The 16129-nt window shown below is 40.3% G+C and overlaps 2 protein-coding genes and 1 pseudogene across 2 annotated transcripts; 1 reads left to right on the plus strand and 2 right to left on the minus strand.

Annotated features, from left to right (window-relative positions):
• Nucleotides 1-613: 613 nt before the first annotated feature.
• Nucleotides 614-1562, plus strand: LOC115692897 (uncharacterized). The gene has a single exon (XM_030619875.2). The coding sequence runs from the start codon at nt 853-855 to the stop codon at nt 1240-1242; it is 390 nt and encodes a 129-aa protein (XP_030475735.2). The 5' UTR covers nt 614-852; the 3' UTR covers nt 1243-1562.
• A 570-nt stretch (nt 1563-2132) lies between these two features.
• LOC115692388 (putative tRNA (cytidine(32)/guanosine(34)-2'-O)-methyltransferase) lies at nt 2133-15573 on the minus strand. The gene is made up of 11 exons (XM_030619234.2): nt 15348-15573; nt 14106-14171; nt 13928-14021; nt 12000-12049; nt 10486-10535; nt 8459-8624; nt 7147-7215; nt 6200-6292; nt 5764-5827; nt 4233-4340; nt 2133-2517 (listed from the first exon to the last, which is right to left on the minus strand). The coding sequence occupies exons 2-11, from the start codon at nt 14130-14132 to the stop codon at nt 2276-2278; spliced, it is 963 nt and encodes a 320-aa protein (XP_030475094.2). The 5' UTR covers nt 14133-14171; nt 15348-15573; the 3' UTR covers nt 2133-2275.
• LOC115662588 (U2 spliceosomal RNA) lies at nt 3832-3942 on the minus strand (annotated as a pseudogene).
• Nucleotides 15574-16129: the final 556 nt, after the last annotated feature.

Genomic DNA, 16129 nt, shown 5'->3' on the forward strand with positions numbered 1-16129 from the left:
AATAGATTGAAAGCCATATCAGTAGATTCCGTTAACTTAAATTAATGAAAAGACGACATTGAACATTTCCATGTAGTTTAGAGACTAGATCGATTGAAAATTTTCCCATAATTCTAGGACCGCATCAAATAAATTAAAAGTCCAAAGACGACATTGCATATTGAACCAAAATTTAAACACTGTTTATGTCATTTACCCTTACTATTATTTTGTAATTATTGGTTGTCCTTGGATTGGTTCGGTTGGGTTTATCATTCGATGGAACCTTCTCCCAAGAACCTTAAAAGAAGAAGAAGAAAAGCAAACATCTTTGCCTAACAATAATATTCTCATGACTAAAACATGCACTTCCCAACAATATTATCTTTCAAGTTACGCGTTAAATACTCCTCTGAATGTGAATGTGAAGTTTCTTGGTCAAATATGCGATGTGCTGTCTCACAGAGTATGAGAATACTATACTATCGTTTAGTCTCTATTATACCTACCTAACAAATAATGTATAAAAATGACAGAGACCACAGGAGGTAGAGTAATTGCCCGGTCAAGTCAAAACTCTTTGTGCATGCATAGGCTTTTCAGAAACATCAACGGATTTCAATCATTTCAAGAAGAAGTTTCATTAATTTTTGCTTTTCGCTAGCTTGTCCCCTTTATCTTTTTCTTTCTTTCTTGCCCAAATGCGATTTCATATCAGCAATATAAATTCAACACAAGCCTGCCACTGTCATAGTTACTCCCTCATATCTCAACTTCATTTGAACTGCTGTCTCACACGTCTCTCTCTGGTATACACAAAACAAGTCAGGGAATTACTTTATATCGAGAGAATTCTCTCCTTAGAACTCCTAAATGTCTAGAAAAGCAAGCAAGAGGGTGAGTTTCAGTCCAGACATTGACGACAAGTCCGCAATCCTTCTTGAATATGGTGGGAGCGCCAATGGTGGAAGAAGCAGAAAGAGGGTCGCCCCTACATGGTCATTCAGGCTTGCCAAGGAGTCGCAATTCTCGCCGTCACAGTTTTTCCGGCGCCTCGGAGATAAGGCGACGAAAGTTCTGAGATGTGTGTCGAGCAGTAGGTCTTCACGTAAGGTGTCGTCATCGGCTCCTCAGTTCATGAGGTCGCGGTCCTTGGCGGACCAGTCGGAATCCCACAGAGCTGAAGCTATCGAGGATTGCATCAAGTTCTTGAATTCCTCGTGCTCGCTGCAGAGATCGAATTCAGTTTCAAGCGCTTGTTGACGCCCCCCTTTATTTCTGTGGCTATCTGCTTTTTTAAGGCTTTATGATCATGCAAACCATGTAAAGGAAGTGCGAGAATTGTATTGGGTGATCATCGAGAATCGTTGTTCAGATTAGAAAGATACAGGTATACGCTGTAGGTGCAATCCGATTGTCGTCGAACCGTGTAAATCGTGAGTTTGTTCAGCACGTAGACACTTAGTTAACGAAATCAAGTGGAAGCTATGCAGCGCGTACGATACGAGTGCTCTTTTTCCAAGTGAATTTGATTGTACTATGGCAGCCACTATCTCTCCTGTATAACCATTTCTTGGACAAAAGTTCCTCTGGATTCCGACTGGCTTCAAAAATACTTTCTGGGTTCGAACCGTGGCATATCGTCATTCATCTTCGATGTTCGGTGGATGCAGCCTATGTAAAGTGTCTAATGTCTTCAATGTAAATGATGCAAGTGTGCAAGAAATTTCAATCCAAGTACGTCAAATTCATGTAATAAACCGCCTCCGGGTCATGAGCTGGCCGAGGTGAGCTCGATATATCAGATCTCTCTTCCAAATTATGTCGAAAATTCATGCATATGAATCTCGCAGCGTAGTGGTAAGCCATCTCCAATAGAAGTCAAAACAAAGAGCGAGAAATCCTTGTTCTTTCTCGATTGGCCCATTTAGTTCGTTCTTTTTCCGGACATATATTCAAAGAAAAGTAATGTCAGGACCACTTGCAATTCTAAAGCGTGACCCAAGTGTCCCTCTTGGCAACAGCTTTCTCTCAATCTTTTTGACTGCGCTTAAATGCTTACCCGCACAGGTTCTTGGCCACTCTCCTAACACGTCTCGCACGGAGAAGAAAAAAAGAGGGGTACGGTCTTCGCGTGTTCTACACAGGAAACGTTGGAGAGATTGCTAGTGTTCCTCATGAGAAAAGGGGCTTAAATGTACTCGGCACTTATGTCTCCCATTCAATAACTCGTTGACAGACGTACACATGAACTCCTTGGTCTGTGTGAAATTAAAGTAACATTCAATGTCAAGAATCAGGAATCCAAGGATAGCTTTTCGAGTTCTTGAACTCCAGGACAAGAGGCTTTCTTCGACTCCAGAGCTCTCTTGTAAGGAGGGGCGATCGGGGGTTGCACAGGATCGAGGCTCTTGTAAGTCCCGTCGGGCGCTTTAGGGAGCGGGTACGACCGGTCGGAGTCATAGCCACTGAGGTCACCGCAGGCTAGAAATGGAATGTATACCTTGTTCGGTCCCTCCAACCATCCACTACTGCAATCTGTCACGCACCACACAATGAAATACTTACCACAAATGACTAAACATCATTTAATAAAGGGAAAATTCCAATTAAGGACCCCAAGTGGGGTTTTTTTCTCAAAAAAGGACCCAAAGTGAACATAGTGTCAAATAAGAGCCTGAAGTACCTAATCAGTCTCAAATAGGGGCTTGAAGTGCTCATTTGTCTCAGGTAAGGGCCTGGGTTTGCCGGCCGGTCAAATCTCACCGCGGCGAGCACGATTCTTGTTCGACAAGAACGATAAAGAATCGTCTCTATTTTTTTTTTTCTCTTCCCTCGCCGGCCATAGCCGGGCCGCGGAGGCCGCCCTCGCCCGCCGGCCGGCGGGGCGGCGCCCGCCGATCCGGCCGAGGCCGCTTCGCCCTGCCCGCGGGGAGGGCGACCCTCGATGGGGCGGCGAGGCAACCCTCGCCTCGCCCGACGCCGGCGAGGGCGGCCCTCGGCTGGGCTGGGCGGGCGAGGGCGAGGGTTGCCCTCGCCGGATGCGGCGAGGGTTGCCCTCGCCGCCGACGCGGCGAGGCGACCCTCGCTAGATCCGGCGAGGGCAACCTCGCCTCGCCCGCCGGCGGCAGGGCGGCCCTCGGCGAGGGCTCGCGGCGGGCGAGGGCGACCTCGCAGCCGGCGAGGGCGACCTCGCCGCCGAGCCGGAGGGCGAGGGCAGCCCTCGCCCCGGCGGAGGGAGGCGAGGGTGGCGAGGCGAGGTTGCCTCGCCCGCCCGGCCTAGTCGAGGGCCGCCCTGCCGGCGTCGGGCGAGGTTGCCCTCGCCGGATGGGCAAGGTCGCCCTCGCCGGCGTCGGGCGAGGGCGACCCTCGCCCGCCTAGCCCAGGCGAGGGTGGCCCTCGTCCGACGCCGGCGAGGGTTGCCCTCGCCGGATCTGGCGAGGGTCGCCCTCGCCGGCGTCGGGCGAGGGCCACCCTCGCCCGCCCAGCCCAGGCTATGGCCGGTGGAGGGAAGAGAAGAAAAAAAAAAACAGAAAAAGGAAAAAAAAAAATAGAGATGAAATGTACTGTTCCGGTTGCCGGAATAGTAACTGTGCTCGCCGGCCAGCGAACCTAGTCCCTTACCTGAGACGAATTGAGCACTTCGGGCCCTTATTTGAGACTGATTGGGCATTTCAGGCCCTTATTTGACACCGTGTTCACTTTGGGTCCTCTTTTGAGAAAAGGACCCCACTTGGGGTCCTTAATTGAAATTTTCCCTTTAATAAACCAGGCACTTGACGGAAAGCCCCTAATATAGGAAACTTCAACTTTAATTAAACATTATAACCACAAATGACTAAACATCATTCAAGAAAATCAGGCACATGACAAAAAGCCCCTAATATTGGTAACTTCAACTTTGATAAAACTGATAAGAACAGAAACTACACTTGATCTTAGCCAAAAGGCCGAGAAAGGTATAACCTCACTTTCTTATTATATTCCAGAGAAAATTGCATTGATAATGATCTATGAAGAAGTAGAGGGAACAGCTGAGCAGAATATTCTCTTTTCAGCAGATTTTACTTCGTAATGCGCCGATTATGATGCGGAGTTTGCAGCTTAAAGTACTTAATCACATATTCAAGCTGCATCTAAAGATGCCATTAAAATTACAAAACGATATATTTTCGAAAAAGTCATTAAACATCAGTTGGCAATCAATTGAAGAAGAAGATGAAGAAAAAAAAGCACAGGAACGTCATAGTTACCAAGGTCATCAACTCCAGATGGACTCCCAATCTTTTCTAATAGGTGATGCAAGTCCTTAGGATTAAATCCTTCGAGGGGAGAATAGTTCTCACAAACAGCAAATGCCTCTGTAGAATTAAAAAGATTGGCATAAGTTTTTTATCATCGTATAGTAACTAATGAAAAGAAAAATCAGTAATTTATGTCAAGCAAGATCAAAGTAATGCTTACATCAAAGTCCAGCTATATACCATTTCTACCCTTGATAGATTTTCTTACGTGAGGCTGCATGAAATCATACAGATCCCTCCCTCCCCCCCTCGCTCTCTATCTCTCTCGTACAATCTTCCCCACAAGTAGAGACTATTTATCAGCAAGAAAATGTAAATCTGGTAAACCCCATGCAGCCTCGAGACCTTTAGATACGGACCCATCAACATAAGAACTCAAAACATCCAAGAATTAACCTGCTTGGTGGATGCTACCAGGATTAGTAATAGGATGCTCCAGAGAAAATGAATCGGACCCACTCAGGAAAGCTAAGATTGGACAAGCTCTTTTCTTCACTTCCTTAGACTAGGGTCTACTCTAACAAGAACTCAAAGATGCTTGTCCAGAGCATTCAGACCCAATCAGGAAAACTAGGATTGGACAAGCTTTTTTCTTTACTTCCTTAGACAAGGGTCCCCTCTAACAAGAGCTTGAAGATGCCTGTCCAGAGCAATAGATGAGGTTCATTGGATGTTTTAAACAATCCATGTCCACACATATTACCTAGATTCTAGAACAACTAACATGGTCATGTACCGCAAGGTCTGCTTTACCGTCTACAGCAGTAAATTCTTCAAACACTCATTGATGATGATGTCATCGAGTGTTCTTATATGGAATGGCAAAAATTGCATAGAAAATAAAAAGCAAATAGAAAGAGAAGATAAAAAAATCGTGTATGAGCTTCTAGAGAGTGGAATTAAAATGGTATGGTTCTCAAGTGTTAGAGTAATTAAATATTAAACCATGCCTTCATCTAATAGTTTAAGCTTTTAGAATAATTGGCAATGGTCCCACCAAAATCTCATATGGTATCAGAGCTGGAAGTCCTGAGTTCAAATTTTTTCAGGCCTCATTTGCCTCCTTAATTAAATATGTCAACGCTTAATACTAGGCAAAAAGACCATACTAAGCGTGAGGGGAAGTGTTAGAATAATTAAATATTAAACCACACATTCATCTAACAGCTTAAGCTTTTAGAACAGTTGGTAGTGGTTCCACAAAATCTCACACTAAGCATAAAAATATTTGAGATAGTTACCATAATATGAAGTTTGTTTAACAATGAGAGAGATTTTCAAACCAGGGTTGAAAATAATAGGTCGTAGTTGTTAGGTAAATGACCTTGCAATTACACACGTAGTTAACTCACCAACTAGATGTATAGTCACATCCCATCATTTGCACGTAACAAAAAAATACAGAATAAAATAACTGCTAAACAAAATGAATTAGTGACTGGCCAGCATTTAAAATTTAGAGAAGACACAGAACTCATACCTATGCTGGAATTGCGACTGCTTTTTGGCTTTGCAAACGTCACAATAGGGAAGAATAACTTCAGCTGCAACAAGCAAACGAACAAGAAGGTATGGAATGACAGTGTCATGGTTCAAAAGCCACACATCAACAATGGTAAATGATCTCAACACAAGATAATTTTAATGACACACTTGTGAACAATGAATAATACATTGCGCATTGGCACATCACAATTGGAAAAGAAGAAAATAAAAAATTGGCCAACTCCCCATGACAATTCTTGGATTGAAAACTAAAAACTTTCTAAAGTTATTACCCACCAGTATTTACTTTATACGATATAGAACATACCGGACACTTAATACAAAGCACAACAATTCCAACGTCACATAAATTCTATGTGACTACCAGCTACTGTAAGTGCAACCCTCACAAGAGCAAATAGATAACTTACCTGGCAATAAAGAAGACTCGTGTCTTTCCCACGAAATATTTTTGCAATAAACTTTCCACCTTCTTTTAGTACATGAGTAACGATAGTTAGTCCCTGCAGGATGCAACAGGTGAGTAGAGAGGACGAGAGGTCTTCCTACCAGTGTCATTCATGGCTAATAAACAAAGTTATACTTGCAACAGTTAACATGTCAGAATCTTAAACTGGATTGCTTTTATTGACATAGCAAATCAACTATTCTTGGTTTCCAAGGCTACTGGAACTATAATGTACTATAAAGCAGGACTCCCTCATTTTTCTAGGTTAGCTTTCTCTATAACTTCATTTTTAGTACTCTATTTTCCCTGGTTCTCACTTTCTATTTACAGGTAATATGGAAACAACAAAGAAAACAGCTAAGTGGACAGGCAGAACCCGACAGTTGAGTTACCTAATTACTTATGTAAAGTTTAAACCAAGGGACAAGTTAGCCCAATTAAATAATGCGATAATACTGGGACAATAACTCGAAGACAAGCCTATACAACCGAGCGAAATCAGTCACAGTAGATAAAAAGAGCTAGTATAGGAGGATTTCTACTGCTCACTTCTGTTTGTAACTTTTCTCTATGGATAGAACTTGCCATTTGGCATCAAAAGCTTATCAAAAACCCTTAAGTCCAAAAGTAGAAGCCAGAAACCTTGTCTTTACTTATACTAACTTCTTTAAGTCAAAGACATAGAGATTATAGTTTCAAAAGCTACAACGTCCAAACACAGTATTTCACTAAAAAGTAAAGGTAAACTGAAAGTGTAAAAACTGCAGATGAAGTTAAAAAGCTACAGTTAAAAGTCTAAAGCACCCTAATCGGGCTTTTAGTATTCCTGCTGAATGAAGTGACCCTAAAATATGAAAGATTGCAAGTCATAGATTATAGTTTATCCTTAGGAGTAACTACAAAACTTACTGCTAAAATCAGTTGAGACTGAACAAACTCATCCATGTCATGAAGACCAGTGACTGCAAGTTCCAGAAGTTAAAATAACCTCAGTGATCATTTTTCCAAAAAGATCAGACACAAGGGCATGAACGAGCAGGTGGCACACACTAATTCACTCACCAGAGAGAGAGAGAGAGAGAGAGAGAGAGAGAGAGAGAGAGAGAGAGAGAGAGAGAAAACTAAGTACTCTTGCGAAATTAAATATTTATGAAGCCTTAGACTGCAAGGCCACATAGATCTTACATAACATCCTGAAAAGTAAATAATAAAATAGCTCTGCATAATGTTACAGTATAGTGCCATTGAAAGTTTTTGAATCATGAAGCTACATCCATAGAGCCTTGCGTAATTCATGGTAGGATTTTATCGAATAGATTATTTACATACACACCCTCCATAAATACAAAGAAGAACATCACATGAAAATCCAGAATACTATACTAAAACCAAGTCTACTCCACCTGTAACAATGTACGTCAGGCCAAAACATTTATTCATCCAAAAGACATTTAGGAAATTGTAAGTATTTTGTAATCTTTCTCACATCGACGTGTCTGGATACACATGATATCTACATTGATATAATGCACACAGAAAATCTGAAATGGCTTCAGTTCATATTTCACACCCTCTCAAATAAAGTTACTTCACATATTCAAACATAATCTTCTTCTATTTAAATAAGCAATTTACTACAGTAAGCATTTACAAAATAAGCTATCCTTTCTACCTTGCATTACTTCTACATAAAATCTCCAAAAACCAATGTAAAGGCAAAAAGTAAAATGACTATTTGGAATATATCTCAGTAAATTAAAAAAATTATTCTAGTGACACAGCTTGTCGAAATAGTGCAATAGTTGATGAAGGTAAAAGACACTTTTTAAAGTTTGGGAAGGTAAAAGACACTTTTTAAAGTTTGGGAGGCTTTTCTTTCATTCTTTCTTTCCTTCTCTACTTCTGCTTCTTCATTTTATTTATTTCTTTTTTCGGTTTTGGGGCGTCAGCAGGACGGGGGGGGGGGGCGGGGGTGGTGTTGGGTGGGGTTTTGTCTAGGACCAATATGTTCGAGTGTGAATATTTCGAGCATGGTAATGAAAACAAAACCCAAGATCTGTTATGGTCCATCTGACATTTACACCAAATTCATGCTCTTAAAACCTTGAAAGGAAAACAGAAAGTCAATCTTGTTCCTACCAAGCATGAATAAGGCTTTATTCTCTCTTTTTTCTTTTCAAGATTGGTCACCTTGTACCATCTCATTTCCCATTACCAGTTATATGTCATTGTCCACCTTTAAGTGCCACATATCGCAAGCCAAAGAAACTTTTCTTACCACTTCAGCTGTTCGAGCATTTGTTATATCACCCTGTACTTGGATGGCTCCTTCAATTGGAGCCATAGGCTGTAGATCAATTGCGACTATAAGAGGAAGATCACCTTCCCTGCAAATTAGGACAAAGAAGAATGGTCTAAACAGAAGTCTGAGCAAGAACACAAACATCAAGATGTAATACCAATATTTCTAAGAAGCAATAACGTCAAAATCCAAATTTCTCAATATGGCTCTGGAAAAAGTTTGTCCAAAGCAGGCAAAAAGGACTCGGTACTCTGAAGTTCAGTATGCATGTTTTTCAGAATCAAATGTTCAAAAAAGATTTGGAAGTTTCGCATGATAGAAAGTATGTCAATTGGAAAATACATTTGATCCTTCAAAGGCTGTTACATGGACCTCATGACCCTTATCCAGTACGAAATATGGTTCAACTGTCAGGTCTGTTCACTGTCAGTATCTCAAATGATTTGCATTGTTTACCATGATACTCTCCTCCAAGTCCCCTACCGGATATAGAAGGCTATAGAGTATAGAGTGAACTGAAGCATGAACTGAACATGGATTTAGACAGTATCCAGTGCTTTGAAGAGAAAAATCAAGATTTTCGGAAGTTTTTCATGGTTAAATGCCGTAGAAGCAATTCAGATTAAGGACCAATACAATATATTCTACAGGGATATGACGAGATCCATATTAGGAACAAATGCTCAAATTCCCCATTGGCCTTTTCAATATGGTATCCAAACTCTTTGTATGATTTGTAACCGAATAAATATGCATGACAGGAAGTTAGCTAACACTAGTGCAAAACTTCCAGAATTGATTCTGTCACCTAAAAATCTGCCTTGAGATATCAAAATAAATTGAACATTTGTTAAGCAGACAAAATGGAACCACCAAACTCAATTTTATTGTCTCTAAACCAGAATATTCTGAGGACATCATACCTGAATTACTAAGGATAATCTGCTAAAAAAATTGGGGAAAAGTACAAAAAAGAAGAATGGTTAGTTCACCAAAGGCTCATTTAAATAGACACCTGAGAGCTAGTCAGGTATGAATACAACAACAGCCAAGTTCTAGAATCAATCATCCACAACTCATAAACTATATAACCACTATGCTCTAGTCTGATTCCCTTTCGAGATGAAGTGCTATAGAGTGAACTAAAGACTCAACCGAAGCATCTCCAAGGCATTCAATAGAAGGATCGTAGAATAATTATCTCTGGCCTCTATAATGTGCAAGTCAGTTACCAGAGAAAAATCTGACTTCCATGACGATCAAGTAAGAACCCGAAAGGAAGTATCTTAAAAGACATGATAAAAGCAAATGGACAGATAAAGAGATACAGGCGGGCATGAAGGAGGTTGCCAACTACAGCACTGATAATTGATTTATCACCAAAAAGATGCTTTTGAAAAGCGTTATGGCCTAGCATCCCAGCTCACAAAAACCCTTGATGTTCATTTTCAACAAATGCTTTGAATCTTTAGAAAGCCTATCTTTCCATTTTTAGACTTGAAACTTGCTCAATTGGGATGCCTATCTCAATATAGTATATGAGTGGTTTTGTACACATTGCATCATTTCCATGCCAAGTACAGTGGTGCATGGAACATATGACAAAGGTGTGAACCAGGGTTACCAACTCTTGAAATAGTTCTCACAAGATATATCTTTTTTTTTTGGTCATATTCTCGCATGATATATCAAATGGGGAAGTTTGGCCATTCAAATTTTGGAAGAAGCATTTAATATATTCATCACGTTCAGATAACAGGAAAAAAAAAGTCAACTAATTCCTGCAATGATATGGCAGATTGACAATGCTCTCATAGTCTGATGATGGCTTTAAGCAATTGAAGAAAACGAAGCCTTAGCATCACCATAGCAGCAATTTTTACAAACAGAGAAATCATAGCAGCATATACTGTCAACATTTACACGATCAATGAAGAATTTTATACCTAGCATCAGGTGAAAGCTTTGCAGGAAGATACAATTTACGACTTAAAACCTGCGCATGGAAAGCAGGCAGCATAAGCTAACTTTAATCTATTTTAACCAGCACAATTCCACACATGGCAAGAAGCCCAAAGGAGAAGCTATAGACGAAAAGATGGTAATGACAAAATTATACAAAAAAAAAAAGGAAGGAATTGCACATAGATCGTTCAATTTCAGCATACATGAGACTTGAGTCAGACAGGCAAGGCAAACAATTTCCCAAGGATCTCACCAGATTGTGGTTCTTAGAAGATTATGCATTAGGATGAAGGAAACACTTCAAAAGAAATGAACCTATGTCCAATGTTTCCCAATGCCCGCAATGCATTTCTGATAATAATTAGCTATGAACAATTCAAACGTAAAACCACCCGCCTGGGTGGCGTCGCTGGAGCGGGCGCTCTTCCTCTCGCAAAAGGTTGAGCGTTCGAATCCCGGGCGCCGCAGGGTGACTTAACCGGTGGCACGTGTGTGGTGGCTAGCACGTGTCGCCCTCAGGGTTTACCCCCCGGCTGTCGGCCGTGCGGGGGTTCCCTGGGTTACCAAAAAAAAAAAAAAAACAATTCAAACGTAATTATCATACTATGAACTCAACCAGTTTTAACCAGTCTTTCAAGTAAGAAGGAAAGCTGTGTTATCTAATGTCACAGAAAGAAAAAAGCAGAAACAGCTTCTGAAAAGAGGGATCGCAGTCCAAGATCATTTAATGCATGATCATTGATAAACCTTGTGCTTTTATATACACTGAAATCTACATGGTGTTGATTGCATAGATACAGTTTTCATGTTCAGGTGCTATCTAATCATCCAACTGATTACCATGCAAAAGTGTACATTTAGTGATAGGAAGAGAGATACCTCCCAAATAAGTGATCCCTATATTCTTTTGGTATGCTCAATCAAAATAATAGATATGCAGAAAATGAACAAATTGACATTTGCTTACATCTAAATAGCTGATGAATGATTGGATTGTTCTCCTATTAACTGTCAAATATCATAACTTTTTTTAGTCTAAGAATATTCCCACTCTTTAGTAAACTAATGTTCTTGGCATATTTTGAAAATTATTTCAATAAGTCCTCTTCAATTTAACTTTTCAGTGTGAACGAAAAGTAGAGAATCTACTCGACTACAGAATTGTCTTTTCAAAACCAATCTTATGAGGATATTGTGCTGTTGAAACTTGAAGATTTGACCATTGACTATATAAAGAATCATTCTCAGTTTCACCAGAGCTTGCCAGGTCACTTATGTCCGTACCTATTAATGCAACAATTTCAGGATGATTCATTACATACAAAAAGTTGACATGACTAACTTTTCTTCCGTAAAGCAGTTGACACAAGTCATAAATTACTTGCGTTAACATTTGTAGTAGAATGTAAAGTCCTTATAAGAGCATAACTGGAATAATCTTCAATTTTTCACTAGGCATCAGTAATCAACATCCCCCTATCACTGAATAGTATACCTGACTCCAACTACCAGGGGCAGCACATAAATCTACCACACGTTTCACTCCTGCAAAAGCCAAAATAAAAGCACAAGAAAAGTCTCAGTATATCTGATATGATGATAACGTTTCCTCCAGTGCATATGCTTTTTAGCAAATAAAATACTAAAGTGACCTGTTTCTCAAAATATGGATGCCTAATAACAGATGCATCTCTTTTGGCTTGTCACCCCCACAAATGAAATAACTCATTCAATATAATACACTCCTCCTATCAAGCACGCATCTACTACAGAAGAACATGAACAACTAGCTGCGATTATTGTAACACTCGGTAAACCTTTGCTTTCAAGCATGGCATGAACAATAGAGGCCTCATGCTTTGCCAAAGATGCAGCACCAACCCACATCTGAGACAATCAAACATCGACTTTCCTGTCTAACACAGAGAAAATTAAGCTCACTTGCACAGTGGGCCAACTTTGCTACCTCCTGACTCAAAGCCAAACTTTCTTTTATAGTGATGCGGATGCATCAGAGCTTGGAAATTCCATTGAAGACAATCAACTCACAAGCCCCACTCAAGCCTCACTAATTAACCACGCCCATTCGTGAACTATGCAAGCACAAGGAGTGGATTTTGGCCCATCCAAGGAGCAAAGCGTGATCCGGTGGGTCCAATGAGGAGGAAGAAGCCAAGGAGTTTCTAGATTTTGAAGAGTAAATGCAGTTTGAATTGCAAGGCTGGAGATTGAATTTTTAAGTTCCCATGTGTTTTATATTTCCTATGTCTTCAATTTTTTCTAGGGTTGCGAATTTTAAGTTTTCACGTGTTATAATTTTCCTTTGTCTTTAATGTTTCCTAGTCACTTCTATAAATAGGTGGTGCATTCTCCATTGTAAGATTTAAATTTGAGTTTGATATTATATGAAATTTCCTCCCCAAGTGAGTAATGCCTTCAATTTGCTGCTTTCTCCAATTCTTTGGTGGTGAACCTTATAAGGTCTTACCCACCCATCGGTGGCTGCGTTGGTTTGCGCTCAGTTCCTTTCACGAGAGGTCCTGGGTTCAAACTCGTCCATCGGTGATTTAAGTGGGGGGTCGTGGCGGTGGGATGCTGCGTTAGCCCCCCTCGAGGACTAGTCGGGCATCACCGCTGGTTTGAGCCCTAGCTCGCCAGCCGCGCGGACACCTCGGTTATCAAAAAAAAAACCTTATAAGTTCTTTATTTTTGGCTGCTGGAAGACTCTTTTATGCCTTGGTGGTGGATTTCATCTATCCCAATGTTATTTTCCATCAAACACCCTTAGCATCTTCTTAAGCTCACTAGGCATCACATAGAGAACGTATATTCATTCTAAAGAGAAAGTATCCACTATGGGACAACAGGAATTGCTCTCCGGTGTCACTTCAGCTTACACATCTTGAATTCTTCTAGCTCAATGTGGGACAAAGTAGCAAGTAATCACTTGAATCTTCAAAGTTCTGCACTAGTTCAAAGTAATTGAACTGTTGGCAAAAAAAAAACAGAATAACCTACTACCGATTCTGTACAAAGGAAAGAACTCATTACCTTTAGCTGGAAAGTCTTGGCTAGAGAACTTCTTTATTAACAGGTTATGTTTGACTTTCGATATAACATGGGTAATCAATTTATTGATCATACTGGAGTATACATCAAAAATCACTTTATTATGTATACTACATGTCTAAGGACAGTTTATTGTTCTAATAACATTTTTTAAGGATACTTCACAGAGTTTCTAAATCATAGGATTTGACGATTCGATCTTCTGATGCATAGTAGCGAAGCCTCTATCGATCTTAGTTAAACAAGCGATCTTGACTACCTTGATCTCTTGCATCCACTCCCCATCCTCACTATATCTGTGTGTGTGTGTGTGTGTGTGTGTGTGTGAGAGAGAGAGAGAGAGAGAGGCAATACCCTCAAATATATTGAACTCCTCATCTATTTGAATAAGTTTAAAAGCACTTCGAGCACGCCAACCTTCTTCTTTTGCTTTCCGATAGTAGATATCCTACAGAGGAATTAACTCTGAGTTCAATATGGGTGGAATGGGACAATCTCATCAAACGGATGTCCTGCAAAATGTTTAAGTTACCCTTTTGTCCCTTGACGCTTTGCCCATGTCTTGTTATGCTCCTGTAACAGAGGACTCCACAATCCACTATATTCAAAGAATGAAAACAACATCAATAAATTGGACAAAGGAGCGATATCAACTACAGAAACTAAATTTCAAGAAAGCAGCTTCATGAGGAATAAACTTCGGGGTTTTCAACATGAATTTAACAACAAATATCTCAATTTTACTGCCAGTTACTCATAATGACATGTGAAAATTGTCATTGTCAAATTGAAGAGCCACAAGATTCAAACAACATCAAACCTCGCCAAAAAAAAAGGAGTACAGCCTAAGGCTATTGGTCAATAAAAGTTGGTTTAGCGGCTGTTGCTCCTACCAAAGTTATACATGAAAGGTGGTTCAACTTTGACTCGGAACATAGTAAAATAGCTTGTATACATGGACCGCCAACATGAGTACGTGATTATGTAAGCACATAGCATAACATCGCCATGAATGTCAAAGATTATGCATACATCAATAATCTCAGCAAAACCATATTTTAGAATGCATGATGTCGATGGGCACAACCCATTATGCTATGAACCATCGAGAGGAAATCCTAATTACCAAAACTAATTAAATGATGTTACAACACAATTCTTGTAACAGTTAAAGACATAAAGTGTGCTTGTCCAGAATCGGATGCTTTGAGCAAAGTCATCCCTTTTAATTCAACAACTAACAAATGCCACAATACCTCAGCCAGCTTATCACAATGTAAGGCATTCGATGATCGACATCAGCCTCTCATTGCAGGGTATCACTAAAAGGAGCATCCATAACCATCTGTTCCGAGCTGAAAGTGAGTCGAAGTTGCACCAGCATCCCCACAGAACAAAGTCTAACCATGTACAGTCGTCTTTCTTAGCTAAGACCGAGCTTAAAACTTTTCATAACAAAATAAACAGGCGCTCTATAGCTATTCAATTCATGGACTTCTCCATGCCTTGAAAGAGCAGTTTCTTCAACAAGGACAGAGCCCACATTGGTTTATTACATCAAACAGCTGGCGGGCAATTCCAGGTTACAAAGCAAACGGCGCCGCACAGAACATCACAAGCACGGCAACTACTATCACGAAACAACACGCAAGCAAAGGTAGCTCGGCAGAAGAAGCCAATGAAAGCGCCACAACTTCGGAGTGAGGACGCAAATGCAAGTACGAAATAGAAAGAGGAAGACAGAAATTGCAGAGTGGCACAGAAGAAGCGATACCTCGATCAACCGACAGACGGCGTTGAAGGCGGGGGAGGGAGAGAGAGAAGGGCGCTTTCGACGGAGCACTCGGGCGGAGAACGGCGGAGACGAGCGGACGATCAGCTGTTTCGGGGCTGTTGGGCGGTGGCACTATTTTGGCAACGGCGAGCACGGCGGTCGGGAAATATGTTCCGACTCCAAGGGAGCGAGCGCGTTTGCCTTTGCCCACGTAAAAAAAAAAAAGGAAATTAGGAAAATCGCACTTATAATATCGTTCGTATTCAATTTTGGTCCATATGTTATATTTCGTTACAATTTAATCCCCAAATTATGTCCGGTGATAATTTAAGGATAAATTCAATTTTCCATCCAAACGTGGATGAAAAATGCTGGCTCAATACTGACAAATCAACTTACCTGCCCACTTGTACAAGCTTATAAAAAAAATTATATTTTTTTATCAAAGTGATATTAGGAATGTTCTGGTTCAGTGGTTATATTTTATATTTGCTACGATAATAGTTCTGATACCCATTCTTTAGGACGTGTCCTCGTAGTATTATTGATAAGATTTTAGGCATATTTTATCACATTTTCACTCGAAATGAGACTTAAATGGCACTCGCTATATTTTAATATATAATATTATATGTGTATAAGTATTGATAGTTAATGTCGATGGCCATATTAATAATATTGTTCCCACAACTCAAACAAGTCTTACAATCAATTTAATGTTGACTGGTTGATAATTATATAATTTGAAGATTTCTTAACTTGTCTAAAATATTTCGCCAATA

This window comes from Syzygium oleosum, unplaced genomic scaffold (assembly GCF_021117445.2).
Source record: "Syzygium oleosum isolate NSW1041296 unplaced genomic scaffold, Sole_v2.1 Sole_v2.09, whole genome shotgun sequence".
Taxonomy (NCBI): Eukaryota; Viridiplantae; Streptophyta; class Magnoliopsida; order Myrtales; family Myrtaceae; genus Syzygium; species Syzygium oleosum.